Source organism: Thermobia domestica, chromosome 8 (assembly GCF_964235325.1).
Source record: "Thermobia domestica chromosome 8, izTheDome1.hap1.1, whole genome shotgun sequence".
NCBI classification, from domain to species: domain Eukaryota; kingdom Metazoa; phylum Arthropoda; class Insecta; order Zygentoma; family Lepismatidae; genus Thermobia; species Thermobia domestica.
In genome coordinates, this window is record NC_137461.1 from 151552365 (window position 1) to 151571022 (window position 18658).

General features: G+C 35.3%; 1 protein-coding gene across 1 annotated transcript in view; it reads left to right on the plus strand.

Annotated features, from left to right (window-relative positions):
- The window catches only part of LOC145693291 (alpha-tocopherol transfer protein-like), a 63960-nt gene that overhangs the window by 23920 nt on the left and 21382 nt on the right, over window positions 1–18658 (plus strand). The window contains exons 3-4 of the mRNA XM_081769143.1: window positions 7043–7134; window positions 16704–16854. Of these exons, the coding sequence (XP_081625269.1) occupies window positions 7043–7134; window positions 16704–16854 (243 nt within the window). The remainder of the gene's footprint in view (window positions 1–7042; window positions 7135–16703; window positions 16855–18658) is intronic.

Here is an 18658-nt window from a genome sequence, read left to right on the forward strand (position 1 = left end):
GAAACACAATATTAAGAGCATACTAACCATAACATAAAATAATGCTTTCAAGTTGTCATGCCAGAATATAAAATCTTGCAAAGTAATTTGCAAATTGCATGCTTTGATATTGCACTTGAGAAGGATGGCTAATGTGGTAAGTTTCTGTAAAATTGAACATGTTCAGGGTTTCAAATGAATGGAGTTGGGCCCGGACACAATGATAACGAGTCCTCGTAGGTGTGAGAGACCCGGGTTCGATTCCCGGCGGGAGCTCATGTGGTTCGGATTCCACGTTAATCAGTAGGTCCACGACTCATATAGCCTCGCTGCTGAAAGGGACGTTAAAATCAATCAACCAATCAATCAAAACGAGTCTTCGTACTTCTCTGGAGCGATAATTTTTGACAAGTCTGCAAAGTAGGAACTTCTATCTGGTGGATTCAATCTGCGTTCTTTTCAGGAAAATAGTGATGTAAGTGTCCTCAAAATGACTTGTCTAAAACTGAATGCAGTTTGGATAGTCTTTGTTCACTTTCACGTCGCGCATTTCCGTCCAATTGATTGGATCTCCATTTTCGTCACGTCTAACTGACAGAATACAGACATTGGGACACAGATCTAGTCTCATACATCGCTTCTGTGAACACAATGAATGGTATATGGGTTCTTTTTCCTTGCCAGTTTAATAATCGGTTCAAGTTGCGAGGGTACAAAATTACTGCCACAGTGCTTAATAGATGTGCTTATAGCACTGTGGACTGAATCTCCCTCATTTTGTCCATGCCTAGATTGAAAGAATCGAGAGAAATTTCTCTGATGTTCTTACGTGTTTGCACCGCATACCCCGTCATAGCAACCAACCTGAACTCCTACTAGGTCCATCCTGTATTTCTCTAACTCATTCGTTACGGATTTTAACGCGCCTCCCTATAAAGAATTCTAATATTTCATGTTCCAAATCTCATGTCCATTTTCTTTTGCTGATGTCGTGCCAAGTCATCAGTCTTGGTCCGAGGCTTCTGTGATTGTTTCTGAAAAGTGTCTTTTTTTTTTCTATTACAGGATGAGTTTGTTAGGCCCACCTAAACCCCCAAGCTGGAGGGCCACTCCTTGTCTGCCGCGACTGCTTATTCAGTATTTTTGCAGCTAACCTCTATATCTAAAGGCCTTCTCCACGATCCGCAACCTGGGGCCGCGGTGGCTCAGTGGTAGAGCGTTCACCTCTAGTTCATGGGGTCGCAGGTTTCAACCCTGCTCCCGCCAAGTGAACTTTGTGGTGGACAAACAGCGTGTGCGTGGGTTTCCTCGGGGTTCTCCTCCCACTTTCTTCATTCCATCATTTCCTTCATTTCTTATAATCACCGTCTCCTTCGACCTAACCGGCATAACTCTGGGACGTAAAACTCAAAAATGTCATGTCATGTCGATCCGCAACTTGAGGACGCCCCATGCCGTGTAAATATATATGTATACAGCCCCGCATTGATCAATTATAACATTCTAGCTTATAAGTTTATTTGCTTCGGCTGTTCCGAGCTTAAGATATAAGTAAAAATACATTAGGAACAAATAATAAAGAAACTAAATCTATCTGATGGATAACAATAAGAAATGATATAAAAAGCAATGAGTTTATCAGTACGGGACTGTATACCTACTTTTCGGCCACTTTGTATATATAAACAAATTGCTTTGAATATAGGCGTATCTGTCCAGTTGCGAAAGATCTGTTGCTCACAAACTGCCGTAACGCAAGATACGACTGTTTGTGAAAATGGTTTATATGCTTCATCTTAAGATACGACACAGTGACGTCATCACCACCGTCAAAACAACGCACATTACAGATGTGTCGTTTTGGGAAATTGTAGAAGTCAGTGTATGCAACTACATCGTAAAATATCTCAATTTTCGATTTTTTTGAGATACGACACTTTGTGACGCTGTCGACGATTTTTCTGAAGAACTTGAGTTTTACGAACGTATCTTTCCAGACTACTGAATGTACGCAAAGAGTTATATATTATTGTTGAGTTTGTGATATTTAGATTACATATATAGTGTACCATAAAGGCATAAAGATTCAGTACACAGAGAATCACACAAGCGTGTGTAGGAAGAGAACTATCCAAAATGGCGATTTTCCTAATATGGAATACTAGCAGAATCCTAATATGGAATACTCCTAATTATAATAACTACTACTCTTAAAGAAACAAATAAATAAATTTATTAGCTTAAGGAAAGGAACAAAGGAAGTGTTCGGGCCTCCAACTCCGAGATCACATCGGCCTTTAAGTTAAGTCTACGAATTGGAAAGGACTCGACCCTGGCCTAAGGAAAAGTATCATCCCGGCATACGCCTAATGATACTGAGGAAAAGCAGGGAAAACTTCACCAAAGGCCGGCGCCAGGATAGGCGGTCTGAGCAGGGATCGTGCCCATCCTCGAATTATCCAAACATCGCATTGTAGACAAATGAGCATGTTTTGTTCTAGTATTCCATTTTAAGAACAGGTAGTGTTCCATATTAGGAGCGGGGTGTGCCTAATATGGGAAATTGAGTTTCTTTCAATTTTGTAATATTGTAAAAAATCATTAATGAGGAACAAACTTTCATACTTGTATTTTGTTTTGCAAAGGTACCACAAGTAGTATGATGTATAAAAAGTATTCCATATTCGGTGCCTTTACCCTATATATATATAGAAATATATTATTGATAACGTTCATTTCAGAAGTAAAAAAGAGTCAGCCCCATGGTATCGTGTCAACTTCATGCAAGCTACTGCCCATGGAGTGCCATGGAGCTGACAAAAATTATATTTTGAGCAATTTTTGAAATTGGGTTTTCGATTACGAACATTATCAATCCATATTTTTTAAAGTTTCTTTCTATTATAATAGAAAACAACTCAACATATATTGCTACTATCAAACACTACATTTTTCTAAATACCATGGAGTTGACGGACTCTAAATGAGAGATACCTGAAATCTACACGAACGCGCAGAAAACGCAGGAACCAGTAGCACAAACCATGCACTTCTAAGCTACATTGAAAACAAAATGACTGCTTCTCCTCAAGCAGGTATCATGTATCACGTGAATTTTGGCAGTGCATTAACATAGAAAAAGACCTATTTTGTCATGGAGTTGACACACAACTCATTTACAGATATTCAACATTAAATATTTGAAGAACTACACCAGATAAAAATATTATCCAATGGACATTTTCTTTATCCTTATATCAGCCATCACAGCAAAACAAGAAATCAACTTTTTTTTTTTTGGATCTGGATCCAAATACATACACAATCATAGGTGAAAATGTGTTGCAAGCCATGGAGCTGACATTTTTGATTTCAGGGAAAATATACTAAAAACGAGATAAAAATTCCAAAGCATTGCAAGCACAAGTTGTCAAAATTTATTTCAGGATAAAAAGGAATGCTACAATATCCTAGTTAACCAAATACTCTTGAGTTACATCAAATGTACATTTTTCTGGAGAATCACTCAGCAACTTACAGATTGGTTAATGGTGTTAAATACAACTTTATCCTTTCCTTCCTTATGTAGTCTATTCAAAAATCTATTATTTCTCCTTTTTACTCCTTATTCTAGTACTTTTTCCTTTATCCTATGAAATCTGCCTCAAAAAATATTAAAATCGCTCACAATATTTGGAAAACAAGGATAAAATATTCTTTACAATATCTGGGAAAATGTGGCATAGTGAAGAAAGGAACACAATGAAATAATTTGATTTAATCAGTACCTACCAGAAGCAAACATTTCCAAATCAGATGGCAGAAACGCTGTAATGATAGTGACACCATATGCTCTGCTATACCGTTATCCCATAAGGTTTTTGCGATTTTTTGTTGACAAAAATTTGAACAACGTAATTGAAATATTGAGTTAATATTGTAGAATTACATATGAATTAAAAGCTACAACACTTTTTTTTTTTTTTTTTTTTCAAAAATCACGTACGTATATATTTTGAATCACTTAGCAAAGTTCATTTAATTTAAAAGTTATTTCTGGTAGCTAGAGAGGGGACACGAAGAAACACTTTCATTTGAGTCGCAATGAAACAATTCATTGTGCCCCATTTGATTGTTTTCTTACGTTCTTTTATTAAAAATGTTTCTGCTCATCAAGAAAAATAAACATGACTAACAGATCATTCAATAAGTCCTGGGACTAAACCACAGATGGCGTTAGTAATATCAACTAGACTTCGTTTTTCGAAAGAACTAACCTTCAAATGACACGTGTCTGATTTTCTCGTCAATCGGACCATACACAGCAAAGTACTGTGGGGAAAGTGACGCTCCTTGTGCATTTGTGGAAAAAATGGACAGAAACGAATTTCGTGTGTTGATAAAACATTATTATTTAATGGGAAAAATACCGTGCAAGCTCAGCAATAAATTAAAAAATATTATCCAGACTCTGTTCCGTCAAAAACAACCATTTGCTAGTGGTATGCTGATTGTAAGCGCTGTCGCACGGATACAAATGATGCAGAACGCTCGGGTAGGCCAAATGAAGCAGTCACTCCGGAAGATGTGAAACAAGTTTTGAAAATCGTGCTGAATGACCGCAAAGTGAAAATTCGTGAGATGGTAAACATATCAACTGGAAGTGCGTGTACGATTTTACACGAAAAGTTGGACATGAAAAAACTCTTTTCCAAATGCGTGCCGCGTTTACTCACAATGGAACAAAAGCAACAACGAGTCGACGATTTAAAGAGCTGTCTGTCCTCGCAATAAACAGGATTTCTTGCGTTAGTATGTGATAATGGACGAAACATGGCTACACCATTTCACTCCGAAGTTGAAACGGCAGTCAGCTGAGTGGCGTGCAGCCGATGAAAGCCATCCGAAGCATCCGAAAACGCAATAGTCAGCTGGCAAAGTCGTGGCGTCAGTTTTCTGGGATGCGCAAGGTATAATTTACATCGACTACCTTGAAAAGGGAAAATCTATCAAAAAAAAAAAAAAAAAAAAAAAAGACCGCACATAAAGAAGAAAAAAATAATTTTTCATCAAGACAATGCACCGTACCAGAAGTCAATGAAAACAATGGCCAAATTGAACGAGTTGGTTTCTGCGAGTTCTTAAATCTGTTTCCCCACCCACCATATTCTCCAGATCTAGCCCCCAGTGACTACTGGCTGTTTGCTGACCTCAAAAAGATGCTCCAGGGAAAAAGATTTGGCTCGAATAAGGAATTCATCGCTGCAACTGAAGCTTATTTTGAGGACAAGGTCAAATCGTTTTACAAGCATGGTATCGAAAAGTTAGAAAAGCGCTGGAACAGTTGCAAAGCTCTTGAAGGTGTTGATGAATAAAAGTGAATTTTGCGAAACAAATGTTGTTTTCTTAGTTAGTCCCAGGACTTATTGAACGATGTGTTATGGGATCACAACGAAAAACGAAAAGACAGAACAAATATTACTCTTTTGATTTTGATTTCTTGCATACCAACAACATCCGTTAACTCTTTTGATACATTTTGTTTGGGCAAAACGTAGCTTTTATATATATATATATATATATATATATATATATATATATATATATATATATATATATATATATATATATATATATATATATATATTGTTAATTTTTGGTATACAGTGACATCTCCCTCTCTTTAATATAATGTCAAATTAGCAATTTTAGAAAAAGCACAACTATTATCATTGAACCACACCTATTGTTTCATTGTACTGAGGTATTGCGGTACTATTGTGGTGTATGTTGATTTATGTCAACGAATGCGTGGAATATATAGAGTGAAGATGATTCAAGACATACTTTTCGGATAAATATATTGTATGAAATAAGCATTCATTGTAAAGTATCTTTCTCTCTCTATTTTCTTGCTTCATTCTGTCTTATTTTCCTTGTTTCCAGTTCATCTCACGTGCTGAGTTATTGATAGACCTATGTAAAGAGTTAGCAATCACAGAAAAGTGTTCAACTGGCCAACAACTTACTAAGATATAATATGCCTATACAATATATAATATATTACATGCATTTTGCAGTATAAAACTCTGATATTTTGGAATAAAAAAGTTTCACAACAACCAGTTTCTTACTTTTATTAAATACAGTAAAACTAGTTAACTTAGTCCTACTTTCTTTTCATTGTGAACATGAAATGTCCCACAAGACATTCATTAACGTTACGCTGCAAGTTAGTCATCTATATAACTTGGAACCTAGGCATATTAAAAGAACTTTGTTCCTATATTGGTAATAAAGACTGAAAATGTGACAATGTATAGCATATGATCTTTCTATCTCTTGAAAACCTTTTTAGTTGTTGGATTGGAATTTAGTCTCTTCTCAGCACCGAGGGTAACCGAGACGTGGATCTACTGTAGAAAATATAATTCAAACCACCGCAATGAGTTCAAACTTTAAAGCTTTCCCATAGAGAATCGACCTTGGGACCCTTGCGCTAAAAATGCACACGCCAGCTAGTAGGTCAGTGGGAAACGAATAATGAAAAAAGCATTAAATATTGTAGTAAATTTATAAAATTATATTAAATGTGTGCGAGTGGAAAACTAGAATATGTACTATTTCCTGTAATATTTTTATGCTGCAGAAATATTTTTTTCTCTGTATCAATTAATCTTTAAATACAAAATAATCGTAGATGTTATTACTCAGTATATTAGGTGTACATAAATCATAATTATACATTTAATTGCAAATTACAATCTTTTTCCGTTAGTTGGTCACTTTTGAATTGAAACAGTGGAGACGAACTCGGTCAATTTAATGAGCAATTGTTGGTTTATTGCATACACTTATGAAATAAAACTTTTTCTCTGAGCTAGATTTTGAAAAGTCACTAGAAGCTACTAGAAAGTAAAAAGAAATGAGAATCATTAATCATTCTGGATTCTTAGCGATGATATAACTACTTATTTTCTCAGAGGAAACACAGTGTACAGACAGGGGAGTATTTTAAAAATTTGTTTCAATCATTGTAAAAATTCATTGTATATGTTGACAGGTATAAGAGGTCTTCGTTCTCGCACAGATGACTGTTTTCTCCTTTCATTCCTTCGAGCACGAAAGTTTGATCAAGAAAAAGCTCTTGCAATGGTAAGTTATCGAAAAGTGTTCATAAAACATACCAAGGTAATTATGATTTACCTAATGGAATTTAAAAGATTTATATACATGTTAAAGGGATGAAAGCACGTATTAAAAATATAAAAGTTACGGCGTTTGGAATGAATCGATCTTCAACAACTCTGAAGTAGAAGTGCCAGTATGCAACCTGGAACGTAGCAGAGTAGTTTGTGTTGACTAATTTAAGGGAATTCTGAGAGAGAGAGAGAGTGCTTTCTAACCTCCAAAACGTATGACATATCCCAATCTTCTCCTCGAGTCCGAAATTGAAAGAGAAAATAACTTCGTATGTAATTAGATTTGCTGAAGTTCTATCTGTATATAAAAATTGTTAGCTCTAGACTTAATTTCCTATGCGAAAATGTTTGCGTGTTACTTGCCACGGTGTTACTTGCCACTATTGGAATTTCGTGTTACTTGCCACGGTTACCTTATCGCATATTTATCTGTCTATGACAGCGTGTCCGTTGCCACGTACCTGCATCTAGATTTGACCTTGAGGGGGTGGGAGTAATTTCCCAAGCAATTTTCAAAGCAAGGCAATCATCTGAAACGCAAGAAACAAAGCAAATTTCTGATTTAAGAAATAGGAACCTTGTTACAGAAGCGTCATTTCAAATTTTGCTTGGGGGGGTGAGATCCCTTGAAATGAGTAAAATTTCGCGTTTTTCACTGATTTGCTACTATTCTGTTGATAAAATCTCTATAAATCTCAAACTCAGGGGGGGCAAATCCCCCTCCCTGCCCCCCCTAAATGACGCCCCTGCCTTGTTACATTTATGCGTGTCACAAAACTCGCACGAAATACAAGAAACAAAACAAGATTCTGATGAAAGGAGTATTCTTGCAAATCTACACAAACAATTGAAGTTCTTCAGTAATTCGAACGCTCATTTTGCCGCCTGAAAGCATGGAAGAAACGCAATGATTTATATATTATATCACATTCGATCCATACTCCTAGGTAGTTCCAATAGGAACCTTATCACTTGCGCGTCGCACGTCATAATCATTATAAGTGGGGTTTGTGGTGGACAAACACAATGTAGATGGGTTTTCCCATTTCCCCCCACTTTCTTCATCTTGCCATTTCATTCATTCTCATCATCGCCGTCTCCTTTAGCCTACCCGGCACAACCGTGGAACAAAACTCCAAGGTTTCATTTCAAAATTTAATAGACTCCTGTGTAAATACCTGTGTTATTTTTTTCTTGTCTGGGAAGCCCATTCCAGTTTCTTACAACACACTTTCTCCCACAATTTCTTCTCTCAATTTATATCTGAATATTCTTGCAAATTTTTCTTTTTATATAACGCTGGGTGTTTATTTCCTCAATTTTTCATTGTCTTTACCACTAATTAAAGACATACATGTATTAGCTTCCATTGCGAACACTTCTTTTCAAACTCTACACACGGAGCGAACTGTTATGTAAAAAAACTTATAGAAAACATCTATTTCTTTTGTTTTTCTTTTCTTTTTTTTATCTCTCTGCTTGGATGTACCTCGGCAACTTTTCTGTCGTCGTCGCCGCAGTGAGCGGACTCCCATAAGACTTAATGCATTTTTAGATGTTGCCCAACTGTTTCGTCGCAAAGCTGTTGCCTTAGGCCTACCGCTCACTGGCAACATTTTGTCGGGCAACTATCTTGTTGCTCTGGCTAAATGCATTGAGTCTTATGGGAGTCCGCTTACTGAAGCGACAGCGACAGAAAAGTTGCCGAGGTGTCGCCAAGCAGGGCGACAGTAGGGCAACAGCTCGGCGACGGAACAGTTGCGCAACATCTAAAAATGCATTGAGTCTTATGGGAGTCCGCTCACTGAGGCGACGGAGACAGAAAAGTTGCCGAGGTACCTCCAAATAGAAAGGTAAAAAATAAATGTTTTCTACAAGTTTTTTCACGTAACAGTTCGTTCCTTGTGTAGCGCATGAAAAGAAGTGTTCGCAATGGAAACTAATACATTCTTTGATTAGTGGCTAGCATGTCTTTAGTGATAAACAGTGGCGGCGGTAGGACGTTAAAAGTGGGGGGCCAGACATGATCTGAATACTTGCATATAAATGTTAATTTTCCTGCTTGTTTCTAATATTTTGTTTGATGAAAGGTTGTGTAACTAATAGGATACTATATTTTTCAGTTAAAATACCGTATATACTCGTAGTATTTCATATTTTATTAAGTAAATTGACAAGAGCAACGCCAGTAGGTAGTAGCCCTTTGTACTCTTAAACAACGAAAGTGTAAGAAGAGATTTGATTCCTTGCTCATTAACATCTTAAAATTCTGTCTGGAAAACTGTGTGATCAGATTATTGAATAACAAATTTGCAAAACAAATAAATAGAAAGGATAATATTAATGATGCTTGTTTTGCAAAAGTCATATTGAAACAGGGATTAATGAACAACTTAATTTTTAATTCCACACATGCTATTAAATGTATGTTATTACTCTTAGAAAATGAAAGATAATAAATACTACAAGCATATGCTATGACATTTATAGAAATATTTGCTTTTGCAACTTCCCGAAACATATTCGTTGCCAATAGGTGCAGTTTTCACTTTCTTGGAGCACATCAAACACAACAATAGATTCACTCCATACTCCAGTTATACAAAATAACACTAAAACCTAGAATTATGTTGAATTCACTAAATTTAATTGTATATACACTCGTACACCCCTAACACCCACTTCACTCATATATTACACTACAAAACAATGAAAAAGATAGAAGTTGTTTCTTATTACGCTTTTTTCCCTTACTTTAGGAAGAAGAAAATACATTTTAGGAACTGCCAATTTTTGTGCAATTAAAAAATAACTTGTGAAATACTTTTTTCTTCTTCTTCTTTTGCGAAATGCTCTCTGAATTAGTTTCAAAGCGACTGACTAATATATCGAGCCCTTGTAAAAAGTGAAAGTATGCTGAAATTGTTGTTCTCCAATAGGTTAATTTTGGGGTTATTTTCTGTGGCAATTAAAACGCAATTCCTGTTGTTTTCTTTACTTCACGGGAAGACAACCAATACATACTCACGGAACGGCAAATATATGGCACCATTTTATCTATGAACCAATAATACAAACAAAAACTTTACATTTCTAAATGAAACTATATACATTAATGGGTTACTTCAAAAAAGTGCGGGGCAACTGCCCCCCTTTGCCCCCTAATCGCCGCCCATGGTGATAAAGACTATGAAAAATTAATTAAGGATATAGAGAAACGCTCAGCGTTAAAGAAGAAATATATATAAAGAAGAAATTATGGAAGGAAGTGTGTTTCGCTGTTATAAGAAACTAGAATGAGCTTTCCAACCAAGAAAAAAACAACACAGGAGGTACATTTTTCGATAATAACATATCGCTGTCATACTACACATTACTAGTTTCATTAATTTCCCACAACTAGAAAAAAATATAAATAAAATTATTATTTTCAAGTTTCTTTCCATTTCAAATATAAAAAAAGAAAAAAAACTGTACTGTATAAAAATGGCCGATTTTAAAACGTGAAGAATACGCGGGAAGAACGAAGAAAGCCAATTTTTATTTTATGGCTATACGTAGAATATTGGGAGTACAGTTACTGTACAGTGTTGTCGGATTGCCGCTTTTGTTAGTTTCGTTCTGTTAGTTATTTGCAGTAGTTTTATATTTTCGTTATTCTTGTTATCTTTTGATTCGAATAATTGTTCCCGTTCATATTAGCTTACACAATGCTGTTATTTCTGTCACTCATTGACGTTCAGGGACGTCATTTAGGGGGGTAGGAGGTGCAATTTCTCCCCAAGAGTTTGAGGAATACATATACTTTAATCAATTGTCTACTAATATACTACTACAAAATGTGAAAGTCTTATGTCGGTGGTGCTCTTGCCCCCCTCAAGTGAAGTTGAAATAACGCCCCTGTTGACGCTACCTTCAAAAGTTTATTTAAATTTATTTATTTAACCATTGGAATGGGCGGTAGTTTTTTTTATGTCCGAAACCAGCGATTATGTGAACTGTTCCGGTTGCCGATTATGTAAATTGTGATATCAAATGCTCGGCAACTTTTCTGTTGCCGTTGCCAGTGAGCGAGGGTATGGCAACAAAACTGTTTTGTCTCCGTGAAGTTGCTGACTGCAGGCGACAGCGACGAGATAGTTGCGCAACTGTTTTGTCGCCAGTGAGCGGTAGGCAACATTTTGTCGGGCAACTATCTTGTTGCTCTGGCTAAATGCATTGAGTCTTATGGGAGTTCGCTCACTGAGACGACGGCGACAGAAAAGTTGCCAAGGTGTTGCTAAGCAGCGTGACAGCAGGAAACAGCTCGGCGACGGAACAGTTACGCAACATCTAAAAATGCATGGAATCTTATGGGAGTCCGCTCACTGAGGAGACGGCAACAGAAAAGTTGCCAAGATATCTCCAAGTAGAAAAGTAAAAAATAAATGTTTTCTAAAAGTTTTTTTTTTCACGTAACAGTTCGTTCTGTCAGTAGCGCGTGAAAAGAAGTGTTCCCAACGGAAACTAATACATTTTTTGATAAGTGACTATTGTGCTATCAAAATGTCTTGAGCCGTGGCAAAAATGTGAACTAACGCTCACACCCTCACACGCCCACGCGTTGAGCCAATAAGGTTTCAGCTGTTGCTAAGAGAGAGAAAGCGAGTGGAATTCCTTCAGCCGATAGTAGCGCTTGCAACGAAAGACTAGGGATCAAGTCAATGTAGCATATCTATAGCATGTCTTTAATTAGTGATAAAGACTATGAAAAATTAATTGAGGAAATAGAGAAACGCCCAGCATTAAAGAAGAAATATATATAAAGAAGAAATTGTGGAAGGAAGTGTGTTTCGCTGTTATAAGAAACTAGAATGAGCTTTCCAGCCAAGATAAAACAACACAGTTAAATTACTCCCACCCTCTTAAGGTCAAATCTAGATGCAGGTGCGTGGCAACGGACACGCTGTCATAGACAGATAAATGTGCGATAAGGTAACCGTGGCAAGTAACACGAAATTCCAATAGTGGCAAGTAACACCGTGGCAAGTAACACGCAACGGCGAAAATCTAATGACAGACATACACATACGCGGCACATAAAACCATATACACAGATGCACAAATACACATGCCATTTTATATATTAGTACATATAGAAGTAGAAGAGGAGCAAGCAGAACCAATGACTATTACTTTGTTCATGAAGATTTGAAGTACGAAAGGAAGATAAATGTACGTATTCGAATGGCAAAAGAAACATTTAGGAAGGAAAAAGGCATGCTTTCTTGAACATTCGAAGAAGTGGATAGGAAAGAACTCATCAAGCATTTATGTAGAATGTTATAAAGGTGTCCTAAAAGTAACTGTCTATTTTTGTGAAATCGGACACTTTCGAAAAAAAACTCAAAACTATTTATGTTTTTAATAAATGATAAAAATATACACACTTTAATTCTTGTATGTTGATCCAAAAGTCCTATTTTGTGTTCCAGATTTATATATCTATTTTGACAAATCAAACAAAAAAAAATGTTTATTTCTGCAACTCAATTATGATTACAAAATCGGTAGATTTATGAAAACACAACATAGCAAAGAACACAACAAAGAAAGCAAAGGTTATAAATTTTAAATTAATCTTTCAAAGCCATTAACGTATAATTAAACTAAAATTGATATAAAGAGATTATATTTTTAAACTGGATATTAAATGAATTACAATATATTTTTGCAAGTCATACAGATCATCCTCATATCAGAGGGGCATGAGTAGGTTGTTTTTTGTTCACATGCGCAAATAGATTGCAAAGTTAAACAGTGGAAAAGAAAAATTAAGAACAAATTTCTCAAATATAAATTTCTCAAATATTACATTTGGTTAAGCAGCCATATTGGAAAGTGGCTGTCATTGCAATTAGCAGTTAGGACTCATATGTCCCAAATCTTTGAACAGTATAAAGGTGTACTTCTTCGTTAAAGTTCATTCTGTTATCACAAAATGCACAATACTTTTGCTTATCCACACAAACTATTGTAAACTATGCATTTTAAAAAATGTTAGTTTTTATTTACTTATTTTTCTTTGCTTTAAGTTATGAAATTTAGAAATTGAAAATCCTGCACAATTTTAATATTTGTGAAATAAATGCACTATAATATTCGTTCCAAACGATCAACCAGCAACAATTTTATACATAAAACGTTATGAATAGAAAGTGAAAATATATTTTATCCACTATGTTGAAACAGCATTCAAAACTTAATCACTTGAATTTGACTATTACAAATGTGTATACAGTAGATCCGCCATGCGCAGATATTAAAAAGTATGTAAATATGAAAAGAAAACACTAGATTTTTATCAGTCTCGGGCGACATTGTAATTTCTATATAACGAAAAAGAAAACTAAATCAATTACCAAAGAGTGAGGCCAACAAAGCATTACCTTGGAGCTCCAATTTCATCTCCCCATGAATTTGCCCGAACTTGAGTACAAATCATAGGTTACGATGAGTAGAACACGCCTGTCGAGGAACCAGAGTGGTCAGATGCACCGTTCCTGCGACATCACGTTCCAAAGGAGTGGGATGCCACGAAATGGCGCCAGTATGGAGGCGCAGCTGCGAGATCGCCTCTTCACGGCCGAGGGTATTTGTTTGAAGGATGAAGCTAACACGTTATACTGGTCACAGACAGATACAAGGCGAAGGCAGGTAGCGTGGCAATCATTGTTTACTGGTGTACGTGCGAGTCGCGAACGATGTTATTCACATGTGACCACCATTATGTGGTACTTCTCTTAAGGACCCAACCATGAGTTTGTTGTGTCTGGTCATCGATTGTCCAACGTTTCTCTTTGCATTGAAAATGCTTCCGATGACGAGGATGTTTCTGATTCTGTTTCATAAACTAAAGTGCCACGTCGATCTTAACCTCGATGCTGGCGCTATCCCACACGTCTGGAACGCGATATCTCAGGAACAGTACATCTGACCACTCTGCACTGAGAAAAAAATCGTAGGTGGCGTACTTAAAAAGATAGGTTACATGCGTAATTCCTGTAGTTTTTGGACTTAACGTACAGCAGAAGTATAACTGAAAACGCATATTTTATAATACTTTCTGTATAAGTGTTCCATCTATACGTACTTTCCGTATGAAACAATGTAGGGGCCAGGATCTTACATACAAAGGACGTATATAACATATAGCTGACGAAGGTAACATAAGTATATGCATATGATATACGGAAAACTGTTAGATGTCAGGTCAGACATCTTGCAAGGGCATAATGTAACATCTAAGGGGAGTGCCTATGTAGCATACGAATACCGTATGTTCTTCGTACTGATTTCCATAGTAAGCAAGAGGATACAGTATATTTATACAATATACCGCTCTTCGGAGAACAGATTTTTCTCTGTGTGGTTCTTTCACAAGCGTGTTCTAAGCATCGGAAGCTATTGATTGCAATCACGTTCGGGCAAATTGATGAAGATATGAAATTGGGGCTAAACTTGGCCACACTCTTTCCTCACAGTTAGAAAATTCGTTATCTTCTGCCTTCTCCAGTATTCCTTTTATAAAGTAATACTAGTTAGAAGGATAGATTAGCTATCTAATATTATTTCGAGTATGTGAAGAAATAGGGCTAATGATAAAAAATTATGCAATAATAAGACTAGGATAATATTACCAAGTAAAATAGAATTTTTTGTTTAAAAAAATATACGTTATAGGGAAATGATGAATTAATTGTATGGCAAATTTTTCTTTTTTTTCTTTCTTTCTTGAGTGTTCATATTTTCGTTCTTCTAACCTCTGTACTAATAGTACTGTCGTACAGTTTCCAGAAGGTCTGAATTTGAATATTATTGCATAATACTCTGTAACGGATTGAAAGAAAAAACTTTTTGTTTCTTTATTATAAATAATTATCAGAAAAATCTTGTAGTTTTTCTTACAAGTTAATAACACTGAGAAAGTATTTTCATGTAGAAGGAGTAAACAATAATGATGTTTAGAATTTTCAAAAGTTGTAATTTGAAAATTAGAATCAAAATAAGAAAATGATATTCAAAAACAATTCATAAAGTCATATATACAGTTTGTCACTATAATCTTACTTTTCTTCCTCCGATGGGTGTCCACAGAAGAATAAACGTAGTAGTTCTATAAGCTTTTCTGTGTTTATGGTTAGCGTAGTTTTGAAGTCTAAAAAAGCTCTGTATATGCTGTGAAAAATTTAATATCTTTCACAATAACTTCGTTGAATGAAGCCTTAAATGTATTCAAATTCCTATGTGTCATGCATTATTTTCATTAAAGTAACTATTTGCTCCCTTCAAAGATTCGGCTCGTCAACAAATTTCTTACACGCTAGCGACATCTATTGGCATTAGGGAGAAGGCAGTTCAGCTAGCGATAATATTAATCTGACTGTGAACATTTAGAGAGTAGCTGACAAACTGAGACATCTTGCTTTCATAATAAAAAAATATTTGAATACATGTGTTATCATTTAAACAAATCTAAAGCTATGTACAATTATCTATAGTTAAAAGAAAATTAATTATATATATATATATATATATATATATATATATATATATATATATATATATATATATATATATATATATATATATATATAGGCCATATATAAAATAAGGATAAGTGTCCACATAAGTATTAATTTATTCTGAAGTGGACCATGATTGGCAAAAAATGTCTAAATTACCTCAATGTTAGTATAACTAAAATTTTAATTAATATTATATAATTTTCCTGCACGTTTATAATAACATGTTCCTGTTGTTTTTCGAAATCTAAGAAATCATACATGTTACGATGATAGGGTTGCCATTCGTCTCGGAAAATCTAGAACCGTCATGGAATCGAGATTTGCGTCCCGAAAAAATTTCTCGGGACGCTTATATGTCTCGGATCTCAGCAAAGAAGAAAGGAAGGGAATAGTTTGCTTTTTTCACAGGATTAGGTATATAATTATTGTCTTCAACTTCTGAGTATGGCAATTCAAAAGTTCAAAAGAAAAATTTGAATACATAAAACATGAATTTAATTAACTTCACGATTTAACTACGAATTTGACATTGAACGAAACATTCGTTTCACTGGATCAGGGACAAAAGGTTATCAATCTTATTGTCATCTTTAGTACTCGTTTTCAGTCTGCATCTTGCATCTACAGTAAAATTTATTATTTCTTTTTTAATTAATAATCCCTGACCGATATTTTTTGGAATGGAAGGAAGTAAATTAATTTATACCGGTAACACTTCTTTTCATTTTAAGAATTTCAAAGATTCTTGTAATTTAGTAGCGTCCCGGATTTTCATTTTTGAAATATGGCAACTCTATACGATGGACACCAATGTACATACTCCAAATTTCAGTTGCAGTGTCACCTTCTATTTAAGTGAAGAGTGTAGTAAAAAGTAAATGTCACTGTCTTTGACTTCTTTTGTTTAAAAATACTTTGCTTTTCTAATAATGAGGAAATAATACTTTTCCAATAGTTAAAACGTTTCTATGAAGTGAAGAAAAGGAGTCCGAAGATATTTCGAGTAGGACTTCAAGCTGATATTGGCCATGTCTATGAAATGAATGCTCATATGGTATTACCAGATACAGATCTCGAAGGCAGAGCAGTTGTTATATTTAGAACAGGTGAGTAGCGTTTGTTTTAAATGTTTGCTCGTATAATAATGGATTCATTAGATTTGTGACTATATTTATAATGACAAAACTTATGACGCTGAGAATTCTGAGTTTCTTTTCCGATTTCAGTTCAAGATTCATTAAGACACACTTCAATTACTTTTAAATTTCTCAATTCTGCAGGATACGATTGCCCACGAGACGATATGTGACAGAATTATCGTGACGAGATACGAGACAAGACAGAGGTCTTCCAATAGATGCATATAAACTTTTGGAGACAAAACGTCCTTCGCAATACTTTTTCGAGAAGAGACTTCATCAACTCGTATCTCGCAGCGAACTACGTTTTCAAAAGATTACATTAATTTTAATTTCAACAGACAGGAGACAGCTTTAAATAAATTTATTACCTAAATATTATTACGGGTGCGTCGCTGTAGTAATGATTTCAAACGAATTTCCGTGCAGAGAAAAACAGCGAAACATTGGGAAAATAAAAAGGTAATACGTAGTAAAGGAAATAGAAAAGAAAAAATTACCAAAGTGAAAACTTATAAATTTTGAAGGAGAATTTTTTTTCTCCAGGTTATCTCCTGATACAATCAATGCTTTTCGTTTTAATACATCTTACACAGTATTGAATTTAAAAAATCGTCTAAGATAATTCAGAGCAGTAAAGTATTTCCATAGGTATTCGCGACGTTACCCAATCTTTACTCGGGTTAAAAAGTGCCAACATCTCGCCTAGTGCAGATAACATGTAAATTGGATAATATAACAGAAAGATAGACTAGGTAGATGAGTCACAATTTTCACTGCACTCCGTATTTGGGTTCGTGAGCGTTTGGAGAAAATTCCATAAAGTACTGGAGTCCTTACGCATGGTATAATATGTATCGTGGTGACGGCGAATATATGTAGTAAAACATGTTTACGTAGCGAAATCTAAATTCTGCGTTAATTGCAGACGGACGCACTATTAGTACCCGGTATCAGAATCTCGTAATGGATTGAGTACATCTCACTGCATTGAACTTTTCCTTCATAGCTATAGTATTTTCGAACACGATAATGCAAGAACCATCGCGTTATCTTGTTCAGAAATGGTTTAACGAACATACAGTGGACTTTTAGTAAAATTGATAATCTCCAGAATCTCAGGATTTCAGTCCTTTCCTAAAACCTTTTGGAAGCAATGGAATGGCTCATCCAGCCTCCCAACCCAAGACACTCGCACCTTAATATCGACATTGCAGATAACATTGAATAAAGCTGGGTGGCAGAGTTTGTAATTTATCCATTTTATGGCTATATTTAGCCATTCTGACATGTTGGTTAGCTAGCAGAATTGTGATTTAGGTATACCATTTTTGCCAATTCTACATTTATAATTACCAGTTTCTAGTTATTTATTCTTAGTACTAGTTGAGTCTCGTTTTTAGAGACAATTTCTTATAGAAAAATCTTTGAATTACAACAAAGTATAGCATGCTATTTTAACCCTACTTCTTGCAGCAATTCTTGTATTGACATATTATAATAGGTAACTTATTTGTATCAGTCACCTCCGCGTCACTGTTTCACGGTAAATCGAGGTCCCAAAAACTCCTACCTTCCCATAATTATGTGCAACGTTAAGTGAATATGCTAAATTTACAAAAAAATCTTTAGTTTGCTTTATTATTATATTTTGGAAGTTATAAATTTAAGTATCATTTTCGGCAGATTTAGCCATTTCTAGTCAGATTCTGTGCGTCATTTAGCTAATTTGTGAATTTAACTTACCGCATCGGGGGCCTCACTGCCTCCT